Below are 27,869 nucleotides of genomic sequence, written 5' to 3' on the forward strand. Positions count from 1 at the left end.
GAAAGAGACAAAGGAGGTGGGGAGGGAGCTCTGTCCTGGGAAGGGAATTTTAAGAAGAGAAGTTTCCAAACACCAGGAAACACTCTCCCTGCCGAGTCTGTGGTGAGCCTTGGAAGCACAGAGGGCAACATAACAGGAAGGAAAAATAAATAAATAATGAAAACCAACAGATTACAAGCCCAACAGTAACTCCCCCAGCAGAAAAGCAGCACAGACTCCTGCATACACCACTAACAAGTGGGGGCAGGGCAGGGAGGTGTGGGAGATGCGGGAGTAGCGGGCTGCAGAGCTTTGTAAGAATCGGGCAGGAACGCCCCACGCGTAACCAGAACGAACTAACTTGGGCTAGCAAACCAGACTGTGGGATAGCTACCACGCGAAAAGCTCGAACATAAGACACCACCAGGACCACGCATAGAACAAAGGACAGAACGGAAATAGCCGGCTGCAGACCATCCCCCGCCGGGGACAGGCAGCCAGAGCCATAAGGGCTGGAAAGGGGCAATTGCAGCCCTGGAGAGACTTTATCTACCAAACTGCAAGCAGGCTTCTTTGCTAAGACTCCTGGGGGTGCTGGACAGTCACCATCTGCCTCACGAGGGGCACCAGCAGTACACCCAGAAAACTGAGCAGCAGAGACAGGAAAGGCGACAAGTGGCAGCGACCGCGCTCGCCAAACACCTGAGATATTCGGACCTGGGAAGGGCACAAAATGCAGTCCCAACCGAATCTGCGCCTCTGAGGGCTACCTGAGCACCAGACCTGAGCGGCTTAGACTGGGGAGGAGCACACTGCCTAGGGCCGGCCTCAGACGGTTCCCAGCTGAGCAACACAGAGCTGGAGCGGTTTGTGCACCACAAGCAGGGACAGGCCCAGCGGGGCTGAAACACTGTGTGCACACGACGGTGTTATTTGTTTGCAGCATCCCTCCCTCCCCACAGTGCGACTGAACAAGTGAGCCTAAAAAAAAAAAAAAAAAAAGTGTCCACCACCCACTCCCTGTGTCAGGATGGAAATCAGACACTGAAGAGACCAGCAAACATAAGAAGTTAAACAGAGGGAACCGCCTTGGAAGTGACCCCACACTGCCCACAACACCAGAGAAAGGGCCAGATATATCTTTACTATTTTTACAATCATTCCTTTTTTGTTGTTGTTGTTTTGTTTTTTGTTTTTAATTTTTTTTTGATGCTGTTGTGGGGTTGTTTTTTCTTCATTTCTTTTTCTTTTTTTTTCCCTAACTTTTTAAAATTGTTAAGTCCTCTATTTCTCCTCTAATTTTTATTTCTATAACCTACTATTACTTTTCAAAAAAACAGAAGACTATTTTTTAAAGCAAACACCATATATAGTCTTTGTGTGGTTGTTGTTGGTGTTTTTAATAATTCTTGTGGCTTTTTTTTGTTGCTGTTGTTGTTGTTTTCTTCTTCTTTTCTTTAATATTGTATTTTTGAAAAAACCTCTACTATAGATCTTTAATCTTTGCTTTTTGGTTTTTGTTGTCAAGTTTGTACATTTAAAAACCCAAACTTCACTACCCGATTTTACCTGAGAGCGAGATTACTGGCTTGACCACTCTCCTCCTTTGGACTCTCCTTTTTCTCTACCAGGTGGCCTCTGTCTCTTCCCTCCCCTTTCTCTTCTCTATCCAACTCTGTGAATCTCTGTGTGTTCCAGATGGTGGAGAATACCTAAGGAATTGGTTACTGGCTGGATTTGTCTCTCTCCTTTTCATTTCCCTCTTTTATCCTCCTGGCCACCTCTGTCTACTTCCTCCCTCTCCTCTTCTCTGTATAACTCCATGAATACCTCTGAGCGGTCCAGACTGTGGAGTGCACATAAGGAAGTGATTACTGGCAAGCTTGCTCTCTCCTCTTTTGATCTCACCTCATCTCATTCCAGTCACCTCTAAATACCCCCTCCCTCTTCTCTTCTCCATGTAACTCAGTGAACCTCTCTGGGTGTCCCTCAATGTGGAGAAACTTTTCATCTTTAACCTAGATGTTTTATCATCAGTGCTGTATAGATGGAGAAGTCTAGAGGCTACGGTAAAAATAAAACTGAAAACCAGAAGCAGGAGGCTTAAATCCAAAGCCTAAGAACATCAGAGAACTCCTGAATTCAGGGAACATTAATCAATAGGAGCTCATCAAACGCCTCCATACTTACACTGAAACCAAGCTCCACCCAAGGGCCAACAAGTTCCAGAGCAAGACATACCATGCAAATTCTCCAGCAACACAGGAACACACCCCTGAGCTTCAATATACAGGCAGCTCAAAGTTACTCCAAAACCATTGACATCTCATAACCCATTACTGGTCACTCCATTGCACTCCAGAGAGAAGAAACGCAGCTCCACCCACCAGAACTCCAAGACAAGCCTCCCTAACCAGGAAACCTTGACAAACCACTGATACAACCCCACCCACAGTGAGGAAGCTTCATAATAAAGAGAACTCCACAAATTTCCAGAATATAGAAAGGCCACCCCAAACGCAGCAATATAACCAAGATGAAGAGACAGAGGAATACTCAGCAGGTAAAGGAACAGGAGAAATGCCCACCAAACCAAACAAAAGAGGAAGAGATAGGGAATCTACCTGATAAAGGATTCCGAATATTGATAGTGAAAATGATCCAAAATCTTGAAATCAAAATGGAATCACAGATAAATAGCCTAGAGACAAGGATTGAGAAGATGCAAGAAAGGTTTAACAAGGACCTGGAAGAAATAAAAGAGTCAATATATAATGACTAATTCAATAAATGAGATCAGAAACACTCTGGAGGCAACAAATAGTAGAATAATGGAGGCAGAAGATAGGATTAGTGAAATAGAAGATAGAATGGTAGAAATAAATGAATCAGAGGGGAAAAAAGAAAAATGAATTAAAAGAAATGAGGACAACCTCAGAGACCTCCAGGACAATATGAAACGCTCCAACATTTGAATTATAGGAGTCCCAGAAGAAGAAGACTAAAAGAAAGACCATGAGAAAATCCTTGAGGAGATAATAGTTGAAAACTTCCCTAAAATGGGGAAGGAAATAATCACCCAAGTCCAAGAAACCCAGAGTTCCAAATAGGATAAACCCAAGGTGAAACACCCCAAGACACATATTAATCAAATTAACAAAGGTCAAACACAAAGAACAAATATTAAAAGCAGCAAGGGAAAAACAACAAATAACACACAAGGGGAATCCCATAAGGATAACAGCTGATCTTTCAATAGAAACTCTTCAGGCCAGGAGGGAATGGCAAGACATACTTAAAGTGATGAAAGAAAATAACCCACAGCCCAGATTACGGTACCCAGCAAGGATCTCATTCAAATACGAAGGAGAAATCAAAAGCTTTACAGACAAGCAAAAGCTCAGAGAATTCAGCACCACCAAACCAGCTCTCCAACAAATGGTAAATGATATTCTCTGGACAGGAAACACACAAAGGGTGTATAAACCCGAAACCAAAACAATAAAGTAAATGGTAATGGGATCATACTTATCAATAATTACCTTACGTAAATGGGTTGAATGCCCCAACCAAAAGGCAAAGACTGGCTGAATGGATACAAAAACAAGACCCCTCTATATGCTGCTTACAAGAGACCCACCTCAAAATGAGGGACACATACAGACTGAAAGTGAAGGGCTAGAAAAGATATTCCACGCAAATAGAGACCAAAAGAAAGCAGGAGTGGCAATATTCATATCCGATAAAATAGACTCTAAAACAAAGGCTGTGAAAAGAGACAAAGAAGGGCACTACATAATGATCAAAGGATCAATCCAAGAAGATATAACAATTATAAATATATATGCACCCAACATAGGAGCACTGCAATATGTAAGACAAATGCTAACAAGTATGAAAGGGGAAATTAACAATAACACAATAACAGTGGGAGACTTTAATACCCCACTCACACCTATGGACAGATCAACTAAACAGAAAATTAACAAAGAAACGCAAACTTTAAATGATACAATAGACCAGTTAGACCTAATTGATACCTATAGGACATTTCACCCCAAAACAATGAATTTCACCTTTTTCTCAAGTGCTCATGGAAGCTTCTCCAGGATAGATCACATCCTGGGCCATAAATCTAACCTTGATAAATTCAAAAAAACTGAAATCATTCCAAGCATCTTTTCTGACCATAATGCATTAAGATTAGATCTCAATTACAGGAGAAAAACTATTAAAAATTCCAACATATGGAGGCTAAACAACACGCTGCTGAGTAACCAACAAATCATAGCAGAAATCAAAAAAGAAATCAAAATATGCACAGAAACTAATGAACATGAAAACACAACAACCCAAAACCTGTGGGACACTATAAAAGCAGTGCTAAGAGGAAAGTTCACAGCAATACAGGCATACCTCAAGAAACAAGAAAAAAGTCAAATAAAAACCTAACTCTACACCTAAAGCAACTAGAAAAGGAAGAAATGGAGAACCCCAGAGTTAGTAGAAGGAAAAAGTCTTAAAAATTAGGGCAGAAATAAATGCAAAAGAAACAAGAGACCATAGCAAAAATCAACAAAGCCAAAAGCTGGTTCTTTGAAAGGATAAATAAAACTGACAAACCATTAGCCAGACTCATCAAGAAGCAAAGAGAGAAAAATCAAATCAATAAAATTAGGAATGAAAATGGAGAGATCACAACAGACAACACAGAAATACAAAGGATCATAAGAGACTACTATCAGCAATTATATGCCAATAAAATGGACAATGTGGAAGAAATGGACAAATTCTTAGAAAAGTATAACTTTCCAAAACTGAACCAGGAAGAAATAGAAAATAACAGACCCATCATAAGCATGGAAATTGAAACTGTAATCAGAAATCTTCCAGCAAACAAAAGCCCAGGTCCAGATGGCTTCACAGCTGAATTCTACCAAAAATTTTGAGAAGAGCTAACACCTATCCTCCTCAAACTCTTCCAGAAAATTGCAGAGGAAGGTAAACTTCCAAACTCATTCCATGAGGCCACCATCACCCTAATACCAAAACCTGACAAAGATGCTACAAAAAAAGAAAACTACAGGCCAATATCACTGATGAACATAGATGCAAAAATCCTCAACAAAATTCTAGCAATCAGAATCCAACAACACATTAGAAAGATCATACACCATGGCCAAGTGGGCTTTATCCCAGGGATGCAAGGATTCTTCAATATCTGCAAATCAATCAATGTAATTCACCACATTAACAAATTGAAAAATAAAAGCCATATGATTATCTCAATAGATGCAGAGAAGGCCTTTGACAAAATTCAACATCCATTTATGATAAAAACTCTTCAGAAAACAGGAATAGAAGGAACATACCTGAACATAATAAAAGCTATATATGACAAACCCACAGCAAACATTATCCTCAATGGTGAAAAACTGAAAGCATTTCCCCTAAAGTCACGAACAAGACAAGGGTGCCCACTTTCACCACTACTATTCAACATAGTTTTAGAAGTTTTGGCCACAGCAATCAGAGCAGAAAAAGAAATAAAAGGAATCCAAACTGGAATAGAAGTAAAACTCTCACTGTTTGCAGATGACATGATCCTCTAAATAGAAAACCCTAAAGACTCCACCAGAAAATTACTAGAGCTAATCAATGAATATAGTAGAGTTGCAGGATATAAATCAACACACAGAAATCCCTTGCATTCCTATACACTAATAATGAGAAAGTAGAAAAAGAAATGAAGGGGAAAATTCACCATTGCAACGAAAAGAATAAAATACTTAGGAATATATCTACCTAAAGAAACTAAAGACCTATATATAGAAAACTATAAAACACTGATGAAAGAAATCAAAGAGGACATTAATAGATGGAGAAATATACCATGTTCATGGATTGGAAGAATCAATATAGTGAAAATGAGTATACTACCCAAAGCAATCTACAAATTCAATGCAATCCCTATCAAGCTACCAGCCATATTTTTCACAGAACTAGAACAAATAATTTCAAGATTTGTATGGAAATACAAAAAACCTCGAATAGCCAAAGCAACCTTGAGAAAGAAGAACAGAACTGGAGGAATCAACTTGCCTGACTTCAAGCTCTACTACAAAGCCACAGTCATCAAGACAGTATGGTACTGGCACAAAGACAGAAATATAGATCAATGGAACAAAATAGAAAGCCCAGCGATAAATCCACATGCATATGGACACCTTATCTTTGACAAAGGAGGCAAGAATATACAATGGAGTAAAGACAATCTCTTTAACAAGTGGTGCTGGGAAAACTGGTCAACCACTTGTAAAAGAATGAAACTAGATCACTTTCTAACACCGCACATGAAAATAAACTCAAAATGGATTAAAGATCTAAATGTAAGACCAGAAACTATAAAACTCCTAGAGGAGAACATAGGCAAAACACTCTCCGACATAAATCACAGCAGGATCCTCTATGATCCACCTCCCAGAATTCTGGAAATAAAAGCAAAAATAAACAAATGGGATCTAATTAAAATTAAAAGCTTCTGCACAACAAAGGAAAATATAAGCAAGGTGAAAAGACAGCCTTCTGAGTGGGAGAAAATAATAGCAAATGAAGCAACTGACAAAGAATTAATCTCAAAAATATACAAGCAACTTATGTAGCTCAATCCCAGAAAAATAAACGACCCAATCAAAAAATGGGCCAAGGAACTAAATAGACATTTCTCCAAAGAAGACATACAGATGGCTAACAAACACATGAAAAGATGCTCAACATCACTCATTATTAGAGAAATGCAAATCAAAACCACAATGAGGTACCACTTCACACCAGTCAGAATGTCTGCGATCCAAAAATCTGCAAGCAATAAATGCTGGAGAGGGTGTGGAGAAAAGGGAACCCTCCTACACTGTTGGTGGGAATGCAAACTAGTACAGCCACTATGGAAAACAGTGTGGAGATTCCTTAAAAAATTGCAAATAGAACTGCCTTATGACCCAGCAATCCCACTGCTGGGCATACACACCAAGGAAACCAGAATTGAAAGAGACACGTGTATCCCAATGTTCATCACAGCACTGTTTATAATAGCCAGGACATGGAAACAACCTAGATGTCCATCAGCAGATGAATGGATAAGAAAGCTGTGGTACATATACACAATGGAGTATTACTCAGCCATTAAAAAGAATACATTTTAATCAGTTCTAATGAGGTGGATGAAACTGGAGCCGATTATATACAGTGAAGTAAGCCAGAAAGAAAACCGCCAATACAGTATACTAACACATATATATGGAATTTAGAAAGATGGCAATGATAACCCTGTATGTGAGACAGCAAAGGAGACACAGATGTGTAGAGCGGACTTTTGGACTCTGAGGGAGAGGGAGAGGGAGAGGATGGGATGATTTGGGAGAATGGCATTGAAACATGTGTACTATCATGTAAGAAATGAATTGCCAGTCTATGTCCGATGCAGGATACAGGATGCTTGGGGCTGGTGCACAGGGATGACCCAGAGAGATGTTATGGAGAGTGAGGTGGGAGGGGGGTTCATGTTTGGGAACGCATGTACACCTATGGTGGATTCATGTCAATGTATGGCGAAACCAATACAGTATTGTAAAGTAAAATAAAGTAAAAATAAAAATTTAAATTAAAAAAAAAATTCAGGATAGGCCAGGTTTAGAATGATAGTTACCAAATCTAGAATTTACATTTTAAAAAACCAAAAACACAAAGATCAGAGGAGAAAGGGAGCTGGTCTCAAGTTTGGCAGAACTTTTCTACAGAATGAAACTGAACAAACACAGCCACTCCTGGCTTAATCCTCCCATGTCCACCCTCAGGGCCTGGAATTGGCCACCCCAAATAGTCAGCTGGGGTGAGAGCTTTCAGGGGGCCTCCCCAGAGCTTTTTTTAACCTGGCATTTTCTGCTTATGGACTTTCCACTAGGGCAACCCTAGGACCAGGGATTCACTTTGGCTGGGAAATCTGAGACGTCAGCTGGTTTGTGCCAAAGGAGGTATTTTTAGCTGAGACTTGGGGATTTCAGGATTGATACCTACTTTAGACCTCAGGGTGGGAGGCAGAAAACAGCCAAGCAAGAGCAGTGGGTGACTCTGCAGTTTTGTGGCAACGACTGCAGAGCTTACCTTGGAAGAGGAGGTTGTGTGCGTCCTGGTGGGGGAGGGCAGGCCAGCCTAGGAGGGGGGGGGGGTCTTCTCAGCAATGATGCTGCACCTTCCCAAGGAGGTGAGGCTTAGAAGTCTTACCTTCATGCTAGTATTCAGAGAGACTCTCCCAATACCTACCTACCCACCCATCTTCCTCCTTGCCTGCTGTATTGGCTTCACATGAAACTTATTAGAAATGCACATTTGGGGCCCCATCTACCAAGTTAGAAATTCTGGCAGCAGGATCCAGCAGTGTTGCATCAGGCCCTGCAGGTGACTCTCATGCACACTAAACCTTGCTGATCTAACCACACCCTCACAAACATTTCTGGATAAAGGTACAAGAGCAAAATTTTACCCCTATCAAACCTACACAACAGTACATCTTTTTAAATTGACATTATTTTTAGCACATTTTTAGATTTACAACACTGAACAGATCAGTAAAGACAGCCAGTAATTCTTTCTAAACCATTTTTTTTTTTCCTCCAGCATGTGCTGTGCTAAGTCACTTCAGTTGTGTCTGACTCTTTGTGAACCTATGGACCATAACCTGCCAGGCTCTACTGTCCATGGGATTCTCCAGGCAAGCATACTGGAGTGGGTAGCCATGCCCTCCTCCAGGGTAATCTTCCCAACCCAGGGATCAAACCCACGTCTCTTACATCTCTTGCATTGCCAGGTGGGTTCTTTACCACTAGCGCCACCCCTTACTCTAATGTGAAAAAACTTTTTCATCTTCCACGGCAGTGATGAGACACCAGGTGAGTTTTGTTACCAAAGGTTGCAAATTGAGTCAGAGTAAGACAGCCCCCAGTGCTTGGGGAGGAGAGCAGTCCCATACAGCAGCCCTAGAAATGGGCAGGGGAAGCTGGGGGAAGCCAACTGAAAGTATTTAAGATGCTGTAGCCAGGGGAACACCCCCTCAAAAGAGCCTGGGAAATAATATTTGAGCATTCCTAATGAAGTAGCTTCCTATGGCTGCTGTAACAAATTACCACCATAATTACAACAACACAAATTTATTTCCCTCATATTTATGAAGCTCAGAAGTCTGAAATTGGTTTCACAGGCTAAGTCACGGTGTCAAGGTATCATCTGGGTCACTTCCTTCTGAATTCTTTTAGGAGAGGATCTATTTCCTTGCCTTTTCCAGCTGTTAGTGGCCACCTGTCTGTATTCCTTGGCTGGTAGCCCTTCCTGCATCTTCAGAGCACATCTCTCCAGGCTCTACATCCATTGCCTTCTCCTCTGACTGACCCTCTTGCCTCCCTCCTATAAAGACACCATGGTCTCATCAGTTCCTTCCAGATATCCAGGACAATCTCCCCATCTTGAAATCTTAGTTAGTCACAGCTGCAAAACCCCTTTGGCCTTAAAAATGGTATTCACAGGTCCTGGGGATCAGGACGTGGCTATATTTGGGAGTCCATTATGCAACTTAGTACACTCCACATGGCCCTGTACTGTCTAATACAGTAGAGACATTGGCCACATGTGGGTATTGAGCACTGGAAAATGCAACTCACCTGGATTGCTGTGCACTGTAAGAGTATTGAAATTTGAAGACAGTCTGAAAATAATAACTTCATTCATAACTTTTATATCAAATTCCATGTTAGAATTGGGCTTCCCATGTGGCTCAGTGGTAAAGAATCCACCCACCAACACAGAAAACAGAAGAGATGCGGGTTCAATCCCTGGGTTGGGAAGATCCCCTGGAGGAGGAAATGGCAACCCACGCTAGTATTCTTGCCTGGAGAATTTCACAGCCTGGTGGACTGTAGTCCATGGGGTTACAAAGAGTCAGACACAACAGAGCACACACGCACTGTATACATGTGTGAATTACAAAATCTTGGACAGAGTGAGTTAAATACGACATATTATTAAAATTAATCTGGACCAGCCCACCCCCCGCCAGAGGCAAGGAGGCAGGCAGGTGACAGCCAGAGCTGGAAGGTGAGGGGCAAACTCCGCCCCAGAGATGGCATCCTCTACCAAACTGTGAGCAGGCTCCCAGTTGCTAACCAAGTCTTCCTGGGATTCTGGATGGTTGACATCTGCCAGGAGTGTCGCAGCCAGAGATCAGCTCCCCAGAGGAGACACACGGCACACCTGAGAAGGCACTCTCACTGCACACCCAGGAAACCAAGCAGCTGGGATGGGGGGAGGCGATAAGACACCCCCCCCCAACCTGGGGTGAGTGCTCTTGCCAAGCACCTGGTCACCTGAGCTGCTCGGACCTGGGAAGGGCACAAAGTACAGGCCCAACTGAGTCTGTGCCTTTGTGGAGTACCCGAGAACCTAAACCTGAGCAGCTTAGACCTGGGAAGTGCACGCAACCCAGGGCCCGCTTTAGACAGTTTCCCTGCAGAGCAACCTGGAGCCTGAGCAGTGTAGACCGGGAAAGCACACACACCGTGAGCGGGGGCAAACCCAATGTGGCCCAGACACTGCAAGAACTCCCCACACATGCCAGTGATATTTGTTTGCAGTGTTCCTCCCTCCCCACAGTACAATGGAATAAGTGATCCTAAATAAATGACCATCTTCGCCCCCTTGTGTCAGGGTGGAAATTAGACACTGAAGAGACTTGCAAACAGAGGAACCCAAAACAAACAAAGAGGGAACCGCTTTGGAAATGACAGGTGCAACAGATTAAAACGCTGTAGTTAGCACTGACTACATTGGAAGGGGCTGATAGACCTTGAGAAGAAGTATAAGCTGGAACAAGGAACCATCTGAAACTGAAACGATCACACACTGCCCTCAACAGCTCCAGAGAAACTCCTAGATATATTTTAATATCATTTTTTAATTTAAAAAATTTTTTATTTTTAAGTTATTACTCCTTTCATTTTCACTTTTAAAACCTACCACTGCTCCTGCTGCTGCTAAGTCACTTCAGTCATGTCCAACTCTGTGCGACCCCATAGACGGCCTCCTACCAGGCTCCTCTGTCCCTGGGATTCTCCAGGCAAGAACACTGGAGTAGGTTGCCATTTCCTTCTCCAATGCATGAAAGTGAAAAGTGAAAGGGAAGTCACTCAGCCGTGTCTGACTCTTAGCGGCTTCATGGACTGCAGCCTACCAGGCTCCTCTGTCCATGGGATTTTCCAGGCAAGAGTACTGGAGTGGGGTGCCATTGCCTTCTGTTTAAAACCTACAATTACCTTTCAAAAAAAAAAAAAGACCCTATTTCTAAAGCAAATTTCATATATATATTTTTAATTTTTGTGATTTTCTTTGGTTTTTTTAATATTATATGTTTAAGAGTCTAACCTCTACTCTTCATTTTTAATCTTTGCTTTTTGGTATTTGTTATCAATTTTGTACCTTTAAGAATGCAATCTTCAGTACCCATTTTTACTTAGAAGTGTGATTACTGGCTTGATTGCTCTCTCCCCTTTTGACTCTCCTTTTTCTCCCCCAGGTGACCTCTATCTCCTCCCTCCCCCTTCTCTTCTCTAGTTAACCCTGTGAATCTCTTTGGGTGTTCCGGGCTGTGGAGAACACTTAGGGAACTGATTACTGGCTAGATTGGTCTCTCTCCTTTTGACTCCCCCTTCTTTGCAACCCCATGGACTGTAGCCTACCAGGCTTCTCCGTCCATGGGATTTTCCAGGCAAGAATTCTGGAGTGGGTTACCATTTCCTTCTTCAGGGGATCTTCCTGACCCAGGGATCAAACCTGGGTCTCCCACATTGGAGGCAGGCGCTTTAACCTCTGAGCCACCAGGGAAGCCCCATAGGTGGCCAAAAGTCACACCAAATCCATAGATACCTCAAAACTCACTACTGGACACTTCATTGCACTCCAGACAGAAGAGACCCAGCTCCACCCACCAGAACACTGATGCAAGCTTCCCTAATCAGGAAACTCTGACAAGCCACTTGTCCAACCCCACCCACAGGGAGGAACCTCCACAATAAACAGAAACCACTAATTTCCAGCATACAGAAAGGCCACCCCAAACACAGCAACCTAAACAAGAAGAAAAGGCAGAGAAATATTCAGCAGGTAAAGGAACACAATAAATGCCCACCAAACCAAACCAAAGAGGAGGAGATAGGGAGTCTACCTGAAAAAGAATTCAGATTAATGATAGTAAAAAAGATCCAAAATCTTGAAAACAAAATAGAGTTACAGATAAAGGGTCTGGAGACAAGGATTGAGAAAATGGAATAAATGTTTAACAAGGACCTAGAAGAAATAAAAAAGAGTCAATTAATAATGAATAATGCAATAACTGAGATCAAAAACACTCTGGAGGGAACCAACAGTAGAATAACAGAGGCAGAAGATAGGATAAGTGAGGTGGAAGATAGAATGGTGGAAATAAATGAAGCAGAGAGGAAAAGAGAAAAAAGAATTGAAAGAAATGAGGACAACCTCAGAGACCTCTGGGATAACATCAAATGCCCCAACATTTGAAACATAGGAGTCCCAGAAGAAGAGGACAAAAGAAAGGCCATGAGAAACTACTTGAGGAGATAATAATTGGAAACTTCCCTAAAATGGGGAAGGAAATAGCCACCCAAGTCCAAGAAACCCAGAGAGTCCCAAACAGGATAAACCCAAGGTGAAACATCCCAAGACACAGATTAATCAAATTAATGAAGATCAAACACAAAGAAAAAATATTAAAGGCAGCAAGGGAAAAACAACAAACAACACACAAGGGGATTCCCATAAGGATAACAGCTGATCTTTCACTAGAAACTCTTCAGGCCAGAAGGGAATGTCAGGACATATTTAAAGGGATGAAAGAGAAAAACCTATAACCCAGATTACTATACCTAGAAATGATCTCATTTAAATATGAAGAAGAAATCAAAAGCTTTACAGACAAGCAAAATCTGAGAGAATTCAGCACCACCAAACCAGCTCTTCAACAAATGCTAAAAGATCTTCTCTAGGCAGGAAACACAGAAAAGGTTTATAAACTTGAACCCAAAACAACAAAGTAAATGGCAACAGGATCATACTTATCAATAATTACTGTAAATGTAAATGGGTTGAATGCCCCAACCAAAAGACAAAGACTGGCTGAATGGATACAAAAACAAGACCCCTATATATGCTGTCTACAAGAGACCCACCTCAAAACAAAGGACACAAACCGACTTGAAAGTGAAGGGCTGGAAAAAGATATTTCACTCAAATGGAGATCAAAAGAAAGCAGGAGTAGCAATACTCATATCAGATAAAATACACTTTGAAATAAAGGCAGTGAAGAGAGACAAAGAAGGACACTGCTGCTGCTGCTGCTGCTGCTGCTGCTGCTAAGTCGCCTCAGTCATGTCTGACTCTGCGCAACCCCATAGATGGCAGCCTACCAGGCTCCATCGTCCCTGGGATTCTCCAGGCAAGAACACTGGAGTGGGTTGCCATTTCCTTCTCCAATGCATGAAAGTGAAAAGTGAAAGTGAAGGTACTCAGTCGTGTCCAACTCTGTGCAACCCCATAGACGGTAGCCCACCAGGCTCCCCCGTCCATGGGATTTTCCAGGCAAGAGTACTGGAGTGGGGTGCCGTTGCTTATCCGAAGAAGGACACTACATAATGATCAAAGGATCAATCCAAGAAGAAGATATAACAATTATAAATATATATACACCCAACATAGGAGCACCACAATATGTAAGGCAAATGCTAACAAGTATGAAAGGGGAAATTAACAGTAACACAATAATAGTGGGAGACTTTAATACCCCAGATCAACTAAACGGAAAATTAACAAGGAAACACAAACTTTAAATGATACAATGGACTAGTTAGACCTAATTGATATCTATAGGACATTTCACCCCAAAACAATGAATTTCACCTTTTTCTCAAGTGCACAGAGAACCTTCTCCAGATAGATCACATCCTGGGCCATAAATCTAGCCTTGGTAAATTCAAAAAAAATTGAAATCATCCCAAGCATCTTTTCTGATCACAATGTGGTAAGATTAGATGTCAACTACAGGGAAAAAAAAAAAACTATTAAAAATACAAACATATGGAGGCTAAACAACACACTTCTGAATAACCAACAAATCATAGAAGAAATCAAAAAAGAAATCAAAATATGCATAGAAACAAAGGAAAATGAAAACACAACAACCTAAAACCTATGGGATTCAGAAAAAGCAGTGCTAAGGGGAAGGTTCGTAGCAATACAAGCCTACCTCAAGAAAAAGAGAAAAATCAAATAAACAACCTAACTCTACACCTAAAGCAACTAGGAAAAGAAGAAATGAAGAACCCCAGGGTTAGTAGAAGGAAAGAAATCATAAAAATTAGGGCAGAAATAAATGCAAAAGAAACAGAAGGGACCATAGCAAAAATCAACAAAGCTAAAAGCTGGTTCTTTGAGAAGATAAATAAAATGGACAAACCATTAGCCAGACTCATCAAGAAAAAACGGGAGAAGAATCAAGTCAACAAAATTAGAAATGAAAATGGAGAAATCACAACAGACAACACAGAAATACAAAGGATCATAAGAGAGCATTAGCATCAACTATATGCCAATAAAATGGACAACTTGGAAGAAATGGACAAATTCTTAGAAAAGTATAGCTTTCCAAAACTGAACCAGGAAGAAATAGAAAATCTTAACAGACCCATCACAAGCACAGAAATCGAAACTGTAATCAGAAATCTTCCAACAAACAAAAGACCAGGGCCAGACGGCTTCACAGAGGAATTCTACCAAAAATTTAGAGAAGAGCTAACACCTACACTACTCAAACTCTTCCAGAAAACTGCAGAGGAAGGTAAACTTCCAAACTCATTCTATGAGGCCACCATCACCCTAATACCAAAACCAGACAAAGATGCCACACAAAAAAAGAAAGCTACAGGCCAATATCACTGATGAACACAGACGCAAAAATTCTTAACAAAATTCTAGCAAACAGAATCCAATAACATTAAAAAGATCATACATCATGACCAAGTGAGCTTTATCCCAGGGATGCAAGGATTCTTCAATATTCGCAAATCAATCAATGTGATACACCACATTAACAAACTGAAAGATAAAAACCATATGATTATCTCAATGGATACAGAGAAGGCCTTTGACAAAATTCAGCATCCATTTATGATAAAAACCCTCCAGAAAGCAGGCATAGAAGGAACATACCTCAACATAATAAAAACCATATATGATAAACCCACAGCAAACATTATCCTCAATGGTGAAAAATTGAAAGCATTTCCTCTAAAGTCAGGAACAACACAAGGACACCCACTCTCACCACTACTATTCAACATAATTTTGGAAGTTTTAGCCATACCAATCAGAGCAGAAAAAGAAAAGGAATCCAGATTGAAAAAGAAGAAGTAAAACTCTCGTTGTTTGCAGATGACACGATCCTCTACACAGAGAACCCTAAAGACTCCACCAGAAAATTACTGGAGCTAATCAATGAATAGTAAAGTTGAAGGATATAAAATTAACACACAGAAATCCCTTGTTTTCCTATACACTGACAATGAGAAAACAGAAAGAGAAACTAAGGAAACAATTCCACTCACCATTGCAACGAAAAGAATAAAATACTTAGGAATATATCTACCTAAAGAAATAAAAGATCAATATATAGAAAACTATTGAACACTAATGAAAGAAATCAAATACGACACAAATAGATGGAGAAATTTACCATGTTCATGGATCAGAAGAATCAATATAATGAAAATGAGTATACTACCCAAAGCAATCTACAAATTCAATGCAATCCCTATCAAGCTACCGAGAGTATTTTTCAGAGAACTAGAACAAATAATTTCACAATTTGTATGGAAATACAAAAAACCTCAAATAGCCAAAGCAATCTTGAGAAAGAAGACGAACTGGAGGAATCAACCTGCCTGCCTGGCTATACTACAAAGCTACAGTCATCAAGACACTGTGGTACTGGCACAAAGACAGAAATATAGATCAATGAAACAAAATAGTCCAGAGATAAATCCATGCACCTATGGACACCTTATTTTTGACAAAGGAGGCAAGAATATACAATGGAGAAAAGACAATCTCTTTAACAAGTGGTGCTGGGAAAACTGGCCAACCACTTGTAAAAGAATGAAACTAGATCACTTTCTAACACCATACACAAAAATAAACTCAAAATGGATTAAAGATCTAAAAGTAAGACCAGAAACTACAAAACTCCTAGAGGAAAACATAGGCAAAACACTCTCTGACATAAATCATAGCAGGATCCTCTATGTCCCATCTCTCAGAGCACTGGAAATAAAAGCAAAAATAACAAATGGGACCTAATTAAACTTAAAAGCTTCTGCACAATGAAGGAAACTATAAGTAAGGTGAAAAGACAGCCTTCTGAGTGGGAGAAAATAATAGCAAATGAAGCAACTGACAAAGAATTAATCTAAAAAGTATACAAGCAGCTCATGCAGCTCAATTCCAGAAAAATAAGCAACCCATTCAAAAGATGGGCCAAAGAACTAAACAGACATTTCTCCAAAGAAGACATACGGATGGCTAACAAACACATGAAAAGATGCTCAACATCACTCATTATCAGAGAAATGCAAATCTAAACCACAAACAGGTACCATTTTACACCAGTCAGAATGGCTGCTATCAAAAAGTCTACAAACAATAAATGCTGGAGAGGGTGCAGAGAAAAAGGAACCCTCTTACACTGTTGGGAATGCAAACTAGTACAGCCACTATGGAGAACAGTGTGGAGATTCCTTAAAAAGCTGGAAATAGAACTGCCACACAACCCAGCAATCCCACTGCTGGGCATACACACCAAGGGAATCAGAACTGAAAGAGACACGTGTACCCCAATGTTCATCACAGCACTGTTTATAACAGCCAGGACATGGGAGCAACCTAGATGTCCATCAGCAGACGAATCTATAAGAAAGCTGTGGTACATATACACAATGGAATATTACTCAGCTATTAAAAAGAATGCATTTGAATCAGTTTTAATGAGGTTGATGAAACTGGAGCCTATTATACAGAGTGAAGTAAGTCAGAAAGAAAAATACCAACACAGTATATTAACACATATATATGGGATTTAGAAAGATGGTAACAATAACCCTATATGCGAGACAACAAAAGAGACACAGATGTAAAATACAGACTTTTGGACTCTGTGGGAGAAGGCAAGGGTGGGATGAGTCGAGAAAATAGCATTGAAACATGTATATTAACACATGTGAAATAGATCACCAGTCCAGGTTCAATGCATGAGACAGGGTGCTCAGGGCTGGGGCACTTGGATGACCCTGAGGGATAGGATGGGGAGGGAGGTGGGAGGGGTGTTCAGGATGGGGAAAACATGTACACCCATGGCTGATTCATGTGAATGTACGGTAAAAACCACCACAATATTGTAAAGTAATTAGCCTCCAATTAAAATAAATAAAAATAAAATCAATCTGTTTCTTTTCACTTTTTCAAATGTAGCTACTAGAAAATTTTAAATTACACATGTGGCCAACATTATATTACTGTTGGCTGATGCTGCTATAGACCACAAAGGAAGCAGGGTAATGCTAAATTTCAATTGTTTTATTTTTGTCTTACAGTTAGAACCTAAATGTTGAAAGCAATATATCTTCTTCCAACCTTCTCTAGGGAAAGCAACTGATGACACAAAACTGAGATTTCAAATCAAGAGGTTGTTACTTAGGGACGTGTACAACTAACTAAATTCTCCACTGGAAAACAGGAACATATATATGCACATACATATATATATGTAGCAACTTGTGTTCTTACAAAGCACTTTCATAAAGCATTATTTCACTGAGCCATCAATCAGAATCCAGAGAGAGGAACATTATTCCCATTCTTCCAAGAAAGAAATCAAGCCTAATGGGAATTTACCTGTTACAGTGGCCTCCAGCTAATAAGTGATGGGTAAGAACCTGAGCCAGGTCTGTATGCCGCAGCATCCAGGGCTGCCCTGAGCTTATCTTGGCTCAGGTTTAATGATTTAATCAAGCTCACTCTACTTCCTGAGTTCTTTTATATCTGATTCTTTCCAAATTTCAGAGATCCCAGAATTCTCTTCACCTGGAAATTTTATTCCCTTGCCACTCTGAACCTATTTTTATTATTTTTTATTTTTTAACTGTGAACACAGAGGAGGTGTATCCTACCTACCCAGGTGAGAAAGGACTTTATCCTGTGTTAAACTCCTGCTCAGCTAGAGGCATACCTGGTACCAGACAAAGACACTACCAAATGTTAAACTGCAGACCAGTATCTTTGATGATATAGATGCAAAAACTCAATAAGACATTAACAAAATGAATCCAGCAACACATTAAAAAGAAATCATACACCACAATCAAGTTAGATTCATCCCAGGGTCAAAAAGATAGTTCAACATACACAAATCAATATGATACAGCACATCAACAAATGAAAAGACAGAAACCACATGATCAACTCAACATGCAGAAAAAGTATTTGATAAAATTCAACATCCATTCATGATGCTACTCTTGCCAAAGTGGGCGTAGAGGGAACACACCTCAACATAACAAAAGCTGTTTCTGACAAACCTGCAGCCAACAATAGACGCATGCCTGGCTCCCAGCTTGTTGTGGACCACCTGTTGTGAGGCCCTCAACACCAATGACTGTCTCTCTACACCTTTTCTACCATGCACAATCTGCATGCCTGGGTGAAATGCTCAGATCTGACTTAGAACCAAAGAAGATATCCCCAGACAAACCTGGCTTCTGGTGAGCAAATTTCCTTTGCTTAGCCTTCCTTCCAAGGAATGGCCTCCAAGAACAGGCCATTCTGCACTTTGGCAGAGGTCACTGTGAAAAGAAATGGCAAAGACCCACAAAGAGGGAAGCAGATACCAGCATCAGTTCAGATGCCCTTCACCCAGCAGCACTTCTCAATTGAAAGAGAGGAGAGAAAGAAAAAGGATAAGGGTACAATGAGCTCCTTGTTTTTTCTGCAACATGATAATCTAGTTTTTAGATCTAGAAAGGCCCTTAGAGAGTATCTAGTCCTCATTTTATACATGAGGAAACCAGGATCCAAAAGTTAATTGACTTCTGTAAAGTCTCACAGCAACTCAGTATCAGATAAAGACTAGAGCTCCCATTTCTGATTGTGTCAAATTAAACAAAATTGCTTTAAAGGATCCACAGAGAAACATTAAGTGCAATCATACAGTTTTGATTACCAAACCACCCTACAGAGGAGTGGCACCTTGCTTGCAAGATGAGACTCTGAAATAGGTACACAGTCCTGAAAATCATGTAATACCGAAATAATCCTTGAAAATCCTTAAGAAAGTGCCACGTTGGAGACCAATATAATTTCTGTCAATCAATCCCACATGGTTAGTTTTTCCAGAGATGGAACAAGCTCAACAGTTGAGTACCAGATTAATTAATTGGCCTGAGGTTAGAAGGAAAAAAAAGGCATTGATCTTTAAACACAGGATCACATGTTGGCCTGCAAGCTGGATACATACAAAAGGCACTGGAGTTCTGAAATTAATAGCAGATTCCCCTCTCTTCATTTGTGCTCTCACTCCAGGGCACTGAGCAGAACAACAGGCAAAGTGACTCATACGATGTCAACATTTCTCTTCTCCCTGTGCTCCCGATAATAGTGTTTACCACGTAATTAGAAACGAATTTGCTTCACACACACATGAATCTCTGTTTTGTTCATTGGTGCATCCCAAGTGGCAAGTACTGTGCCTGGCACATAAATGTTTGTTGAATAAATGGATGAATCTACCTCTCTTTCTGTCCAGGTGATGCAACTGAATTCTTACAAGATTATCTTGTTCTAGCATGTGGCTCTTAAGTTCTCAGAGAGTTATATTGCCCTGGCCAGAAAAATTCACATTGAACTGTTCATAGAGATTGTTCAGTACTCATGGGGTTCATGGACACATGATTAAAATTTTCTGGTGCTATCAACCTTTAAGATGCATCTGTGACACTTTAGCAGAATGACCTTCATGGCTCTGGAGAGCCTAGCATCGTTTACTTTCATAGCTGCATAAGAACTTTTCCTTAAAACTCTCTTAAGCACTAGAAACAAAAGGTACTCTCTAAATGCTGTCAGCCCGAAAGTTCAAAGGAGACTCCAGCTAAGCTCAAACTAGTGGCACCAAAACAACCTTTACAACCCATAGCTATATTTTCTGCCCTACTCTTAAGCCAGCCTGTTGGTTGGCTGGCCCTTTTTCACAGATGTCCTCTTGAGCTGCTTGTAAGTTTCAGCACTGATACTGAATGGCCAGATGGATGACCTACAGGAGCACCCTGGATCCCCAGCTACCCCCAACCAGCACCGATACTGCACTTGTCACCACAAGCTCTGATGGTCTGAACACGGAGAAATGTACAGCAGGAGAATATTCAAACAGCTGCTGAAAGGTGAGCTGAGGGAGGTCACTGCCAACAGGCTCAGAGGAAAACATAATTTATAGGCATCCTTCAGCAGAGCTCAGAGCTGAGCAAACACGGCTACAGAGCCCTCAGCAATGCGGCCACCAGATACACCAGTGCTCTGGGACAACAGCAGCTCTTTCTGAGTGAAGAGAAAGAAGTAGAGGAGGATGGGCTGGGGACAGTGACAGGCTTAGGAAAGGGCAGCTGACTCAGCAAGCCAGCCCATGTACTCTACACCCATGTGGAAAGCACACATACTCTCCCAACCTGCATGGTGGTTGCCTATAAGAATAATAAATATTATGGACTATGCACTAAAGCAGATTTAGCAAAGTCCTAGGAACCAAATAAACTTAGGGCAGGGAAAGGATTATCTGTCTGCACATCTGTACTGGCTTGAATAATGTCCCTCAAAAATTCATGTCTACCAGAACTGATGCTTCTAAACTGTGGTGCTAGAGAAGACTCTTGAGAGTCCCTTGGACAGCAAGGAGATCAAACTAGTCAGTCCTAAAGGAAATCAACCCTGAATATTCATTGGAAGGACTGAAGCTGAAACTGAAGCTCCGATACTCTGGCCACCTGATGTGACAAGCCGACTCATTGAAAAAGACCCCAATGCTGGGAAAGATTGAGGGCAGGAAGAGAAGGGGGCCACAGAGGATGAGATGGTTGGATGGCATCAACAACTCAATGGATATGAGTTTGGGCAAACTCTGAGAGATGGTAAAGGACAGGGAAGGCTGGCGTGCTGTAGTCCATGGGGTGGCAAAGAGTCAGACACAACTAAGTGACTAAAAAACAATAAAATGAAGGGTTATTGGGACATAACCCCACTGTAAGTGAAAATAGATCAATATTGTCATTCTTATGGAAAAAAGTACAATACATAAGGGTACATATGGGTACATATGGAAAGGGAAATGGCAACCCACTCTAGTGTTCTTGCTTGGAGAACCCTATGGACGGAGGAGCCTGGAGTGCCTCAGTCCATGGGGTTGCAAAGAGTCAGACATGACTTAGCAACTGAACAAGGGGTACATAAGAGTGAGAAGAGTCTCCCTCTATTATATCAGAATTTCTGTTCTAAAACCAGGAAAACCACCAGCCATAAATCTCACTGTGAAAGGAAAAGGATGCTACATTAGCAAAAATCATCAGTGATGGGAGACTTTCTAAGGATTTTGTGACTAATACACACACTTGATTGATTTATAATAAATACTATATATCATTTATTCTATAATTATATAAATTATGCCAATTATAAACACCCATCTACCGCTCAACAAATGCTCTGGCTGTGACACAACAGAAGGGATTCAGCTATACAGAACAAGAGGAAAAGAAGAGGAAAAAAAGCAAAGGGAAGTGCTGGACAGGAAAACCTTTATCATCTGAGAGTCTCATTAAATTATCACTCAAGCAAAGAGCTCTAGAACTAAGAGAACACTCCTCAGTGAATGAGATGTTCTGTCTACACTGTCTAATAGGGTAACCACTGGCCACATTTGATTACTGAGCACTTGAAATGTGGCCAGTGAGACTGGAAAACTAAATTTTTAATTTAATTTTGATTCATTTAAATGACCATAATAATTAAATAACCACATGTGGCCGGCAGCTACTCTATTGGAGGGCACTGCTCTAGAATCACAGAAGGCTGGCTGTAGAGACAAACCTGAGAGCCTCAGAAATCTGAGATGTGACTAGCCCCACAAGTAAAAACAGGGGAGGAAGCCTTCACAGAAGGTACAGCTGTATGTAGAGTATTTCTAGGACATATCTGGGCTTCCCCGGTGGCTCAGGTGGTAGAGTCTGCCTGCAATGCAGGAGACCCATGTTTGATCCCTGGGTCGGGAAGATCCCCTAAAGGAGGAAACAGCAGCCTACTCCAGTGTTCTTTCTTGGGAAATCCCATGGACAAAGAAGCCTGGTGGGTTGGCTACAGGACATATTTATTTCCTTAATCTTCACATGCTCTTATAGATAGTCAGTGATCATCTCCATCAGCTGGATGAGGAAATCAGGGTTCAGCAAGATTCTCTGACATGCCCAGGGCCTTACAGCTTTTACAGGCTAGGGCCAGAGATCTGAATATGGCTTTGACATCAAAATCCATACTCTAGTCATCAAGGCACTCCATTTACAGCACCTTTCACTCTTGTGATGTCTTCCATTTCCACCCTCTCTGAAGGGTCTGAAACACAAAAATGGGTATGCATGGATTAGTGTATATATGTGTGTCTGAGTAGATTTTGCAGAACAGGTACAGGTCTGAGAATTACTTGAGTGTTTAGTGTGGATCTAGTATTCCATACAAATCAGGATCCTCTAAGCAACCAGCCCCATTTTCCACTTAATCAAGAAGAACAGGAGGCAAGAATGAGTACCTGCTTACTAACTTATTAAGGCCAAATTGGCAGATTAAATAAACCTTCTTCCTGGGACACATTTAGCACTATTTCTATCATCCAGCTTTCCTGGTCCTCAGGGAGCCCCCATTTCCCTGGCCATAGTGACACTTAGAAACCCCAAGACTACAGGTCTTCACAGCAGGGGAGGCTGGAGGTAAGGGAATGAGGAAAACCGAGAGCTGGGATACCTAAGAAATGGTATGTAGGTTTGAAAATAACTGGTTTCAAATCAAGAGTGACAGTGTTAAATCTGGGCTGCTCAGCTTCTCCCCCAATCTCCTGTTTGTCTCCAGCCGTGGAAAAGGGCTAATGAAGGTCATTAGATACCGCAAGTGTGGAAATCAGATGAAGCCATGGTGGGAAAGATGGCCCTCCCAAGACAAAACCACAGGTGGTTTGTGGTGGAGGTGTGGATCCCTGCTGTGCTATAAATAAGATTTCTGCAGTATTATGAAGAAGGTTTCTAATGGAACTAATTGTGCATCCCTTTAAAAAGTTTCATTATGCCTGGAAATACACTTGATGAGATTAATACAACAATCCTTATTTGTCTAACTGAGCCTTTAACTGAGTCCTGTGCTCTGATCCTGCAAGGAACCCTCCGGGAAGAGCCCCTTCCCCCTAAATAAAGCTTTACAGCATTTTGAGGTTGTGAGACTTATGTGATCCACACCCAAATAACTCCGAAAATACTTCATCCTCATGCAACTCTCAGTGTGTCCTGGGAAGAATTCTATGGAAAACCAGCTTAGCCCAGTAATCACATTTGTCTACCCAGACAGCTAGTCTAATCTCTCAAGCTCCAGGAACCTGGCTGTGGGGACTGATTTCTAGCCTAAGTTTACACAACAAAATTATTAACACCAAATAATACAACCTAGCAGGTGACTGTTGTGACAAAAACTGATTTTATAGCTTTTTAAAAACCCATTGTTTCCTGTCATTTTCTCTGGGCTACTCCCAAAAGTGGGGCTTCCTTCACGGTAAATCATCTGACTGCAATGTAGGAAACCTGAGTTTGATTCCTGGGTAGGGAAGATCCCCTTCAAAGGAAATGACAACCCACTCCTGTATTCTTGCCTGGAGAATTCCATGAACAGCGGAGCCTGGCGGGCTACAGTCCATGGGGTTACATGGGGTCGCAAGAGTCAGACACAACTTAGGGACTAAACCACCACCATTCCCAAAAGTAATGTGTTGCAACATCTTTAATTTCTAACACCTTCAGCTAAAATGTATGTGTCTTTGGGAAATGACCACCACTAAGTCCTGACTTCACTTCCTTTCTGGTGGCAGTCGGCATTCCTTTGCAGAGTTTTGCTTCCATCAGTAAATTACTTTACCAAGGAGGGGTCGGGGGAGACTACAAAATACAAATGCGCACAGAGAAGTCGTCTGGTCTTATTCAAGAGTGAGTTTGTCTTTGTAGTACATTGTTCTCAAAAGTTTTCCCGCGGGAGGAAAGCTCCACTTTGAATTGACAGGACAGCTTCCCTGGGAATGCCCCGCCGGGCGGCTTCCCTTATGAGCTCCTAGCTCTGAGCGCGCAGAACTCTGACCGAGTAGTGCAAAAAGTGCCTACATCGCCATCCACCGGCCGGGAGAGGGTGGCAGGCGGGGTGCAGAGCTCGCCGCAAGAGCTGGGGACGAGTCCTGGCAGGATTCGACCCAGTAACACCTAACCCGCGCAGCCCTCCATCCCCGCCCAGAGAACCGTCTCTGGTACCCGGTTCTGAGCTGCCGGAACCCCGCAGCAGCAAGTGGACTCCAGGACCCTCCTGACATCGAACAAGAGCAGCGCGAAAGAGACCCAGTTCCTGTGGCATCAGGCCAGCGAGGACCTTCCGTGTTCCTCTTCCCTACCTTTCTTCTCCCAAATCAGGGGCAATGCTGTCCCTTCCCAGGACAGGATCAGAGCTCGCCGAACCCAAAGTAGCTGGAACCTGCGTCCCCAGGCAGCCCCGCGCTCCTTGCGCCCAGAGCCGGTACACGCCGCCAAGTTTGCGCACAGGGGACGCAGGAGTTGCCAGCACCCTGCAACTGCAAGTCGGACCAGTCCTAGGATGCCCACGCTCAGATGGTCCAATGATCACCGGCACCACTGGTGGCAGGGGAACTGAGTGTGAATCCGGGAGCTCGGAGGGACGGAGACAGGCGCGCGCAGTTGAGAGGCTTACGTCTGGGACATGCGATGCTGCGCGCTCCTTCCAGATGCTCAAAGCCTTCGACCCCCAAGGGGCTGTTTCCAACGTCTCCTTCAGCAGCCTCCTCCGGACCCCGGACGCCGACGAGTCCACTTGATGCATGGAGGACTCCGTGTTGAAGAGGGGCAGTGGGGGAGTGGGGTGCGTACCTGGGACATGACGATGCCCCTGGCAAGGAGAGCGTGGTCTCTGGACCGACCTGGCTCGAGGGCTAAAGGAAACCCTATCCATGACCCTGCGCCCAAGGACTAGTTATAGCGTGGGGCTGGGACAGCCGAAGCTCACCGACGGTGGGGGAAGGTGGCATCCAAGGGGAGGAGGGGGCGGGACAGGAAGGATTGACCCTGAATCCATCCGGACTGAGAGGTCATCCGACCTGTCCGGCAACAGGATCTTACCCGCTCCGGGGCCAGGGCTGGGCGGTAGCGCTCTTCCGGAGCCAGGGCAGGGGACTGCTTCGTGCAGAGCATGTCTCGCTTTTTCCTCCGTCCACTCTTGGTCTCTCTCGCCTCTGCGTGCCCCTGGGAGAGGCACTACGGATTCCTTGCTCCTCGCTCAGGAAGAGACAAGTTGCCCTTCAAGGGACAGGGGCCCCACATTTTGTCTGCTCGTCAGATCCTACCCGCGGACCACTCCCTCCCTTCCCTCGTGTCCCTAGGCCCCACCCATAAAAACCCTTGATGACAGATCCTCCGCAACCCCACCTCTTCTAGGCTGTTTTTTCAAATAAGTTATTCTTCAGGGGCTGGGGGGTAAGCCAAGTGGACCGCTGGTCTTCCACCCAAACTCTCCCCCACACTTACGACCCGCGACGGCAGCATGGAGAGAGCGAGGGAGAGAACTGAGTGTTTGGGCTGGGGGAAGACAGAGTAGCTGAGAGCAAAGGAATTGCTTCTCATCTCTCCCAGATCTCATCATATCCTAGATCAGTCTCTTGGCCTGAGCGTAGCCGAGTAAAAATCAAAATATATCTGCAGCCACTGTCAATTAAGGGCCAAGTTTGTTATCTCAACAAAAACGTATGTTTTCTAGGGTAATCATTGTTTGCTTTAGAAAAATGGAATCGAGATTCTGTTTAGGGAAGAAACTGCTTTTGCAAGACTGCCTGAGACTTTGCTAAGGCTGCAGGGACCCGGAGTAACGCAGAGTCAGCTTCCAGAAGCCTGGTGGCAATTTCATGCCCAGGACTTCCACAGGCTGAACCCTAGAGGCCAACAACTCTGTGCCTTTCGGCCACTCACCAGCAGCTGCTTCTCCTCACGCAGCTTCCAGGAGAGCACCGCAGGTATTTATAATGATAAAGACTATCACCTGAAGCCCAAGAGAGTTGCCATAGGCTTGGCAGAAAAGCACTACATTGAGTTTTGCTGAGAAATATTTTTTTTATCCAACCTCGGTCAAGATCTAATGAAATTTTCACAAATCACTCATGAGGTTACTGAATAAATGCATCTCTGGTATTCTGGAGGCAGCTATGAATAGTCAATAAAAACAAGTACCAGGCACCTGTTCCCTCAATATTACAACTGGAGAGGGGGATAACTTGTAAAATTGGGGGTGGGGAAATCAGTATTTTGCTTCTGAATTGAAATGAGAAAGTAGAAAATGTAATAAGTGCATCATACAATAGTTGAAATTGGGAGAGAATCAAAGTAACCAGCCTAATTTTAAGTTTACACAGTTAGCAAGTACGGAGCTGGAATTCTGCAGAGGCAGGGTAATTTCAGGACTATGTTCTAAAATATTGTCTCATCACACGTCATCATTACCACAGGAACACCAGCCTGAAATCAAGAGCCTAAACAATTTGTCCATGAGCAAACCCCCTAGTCTTTCATTGCGGTCAACTCCATCTATAAAATGAGGGTTGGATTCAATCCTCAATATTTCTACAGGCATTCTGAAGCCAAGGATGGATTGTTTATTCACCTCTTTTCGCTTCCACTTTCTGCCCTCTGGTGGAGGTACTACAGAAACTGACATTCAAGTAGCTACATTGGGGAATCTGAACTAGCCACTACTATACAGGACCATCCTTCAGAGAACTAAAGCTGACTGCACTGATTGTGTAAAATGACATTTTCTAAGCTTCCTTTTAGCAAGAAAACCCAACCAATGCTAGGTACCAGTGGCAACAGAGTAAATATCTGAGGTAGTCTTTGCATGAAGGTAAACAGCTATTTTTATATGCTTTGTAACAAACTTCTTTGATATAAGGAATCATAACAAATGTTAGAAACCTCACTTGAATTTGCAGCAAGCTCACAATATTCAATGACCTATGAACTATTCCTTTTTAAAAAATTTGCCACGTTTGCTTTTCAACTTAGAGTGAAAACCATCACCTAGTTTCTTATAATACTTTTCATTTTACATAAACAAATATTTACAGCCTTTTGAAATTTTTATTGTCTAATATTTCAAACATATATCTATTTGGATGGTTTAAAAGAAAAAATCTTAATGGGATTTATGGGCAAATTAACTTAAAGGTAGTGAGTATACCTCTGGAAAGGGTGACTTTACAGATCAAACGTGGATCACATTGCATATTACAGACTGATTTCAGTGCTTAGTACTACAAATGAAGGCCATTTGAGAACAGGAAAGAGACATCTCAGAGAAGCAACCAGTACTCCAGGATGAAAACAGGAAAGCAG

At 42.3% G+C, this 27,869-nt stretch overlaps 1 protein-coding gene across 7 annotated transcripts in view; it reads right to left on the bottom strand.

Moving 5' to 3' along the window:
- The window catches only part of CORIN (corin, serine peptidase), a 297,895-nt gene extending 272,110 nt beyond the window's left edge, over positions 1 to 25,785 (bottom strand). For 4 of the 7 annotated variants that reach the window (XM_060417076.1, XM_060417075.1, XM_060417074.1 and 1 more), the window contains exon 1: positions 25,608 to 25,785. In XM_060417076.1, the coding sequence (XP_060273059.1) occupies positions 25,608 to 25,679 (72 nt within the window). In that variant the 5' untranslated portion in view covers positions 25,680 to 25,785. Of the gene's footprint in view, positions 1 to 25,182; positions 25,378 to 25,607 lie in introns of all 7 variants that reach the window. The other 3 variants (XM_060417073.1, XM_042251371.2, XM_042251370.2) reach the window with 1 other exon arrangement.
- Between the last annotated feature and the right edge of the window lie 2,084 nt (positions 25,786 to 27,869).

The sequence above is a fragment of the Ovis aries genome, chromosome 6 (genome assembly GCF_016772045.2).
Source record: "Ovis aries strain OAR_USU_Benz2616 breed Rambouillet chromosome 6, ARS-UI_Ramb_v3.0, whole genome shotgun sequence".
In the NCBI taxonomy this organism is placed as follows: Eukaryota; Metazoa; Chordata; class Mammalia; order Artiodactyla; family Bovidae; genus Ovis; species Ovis aries.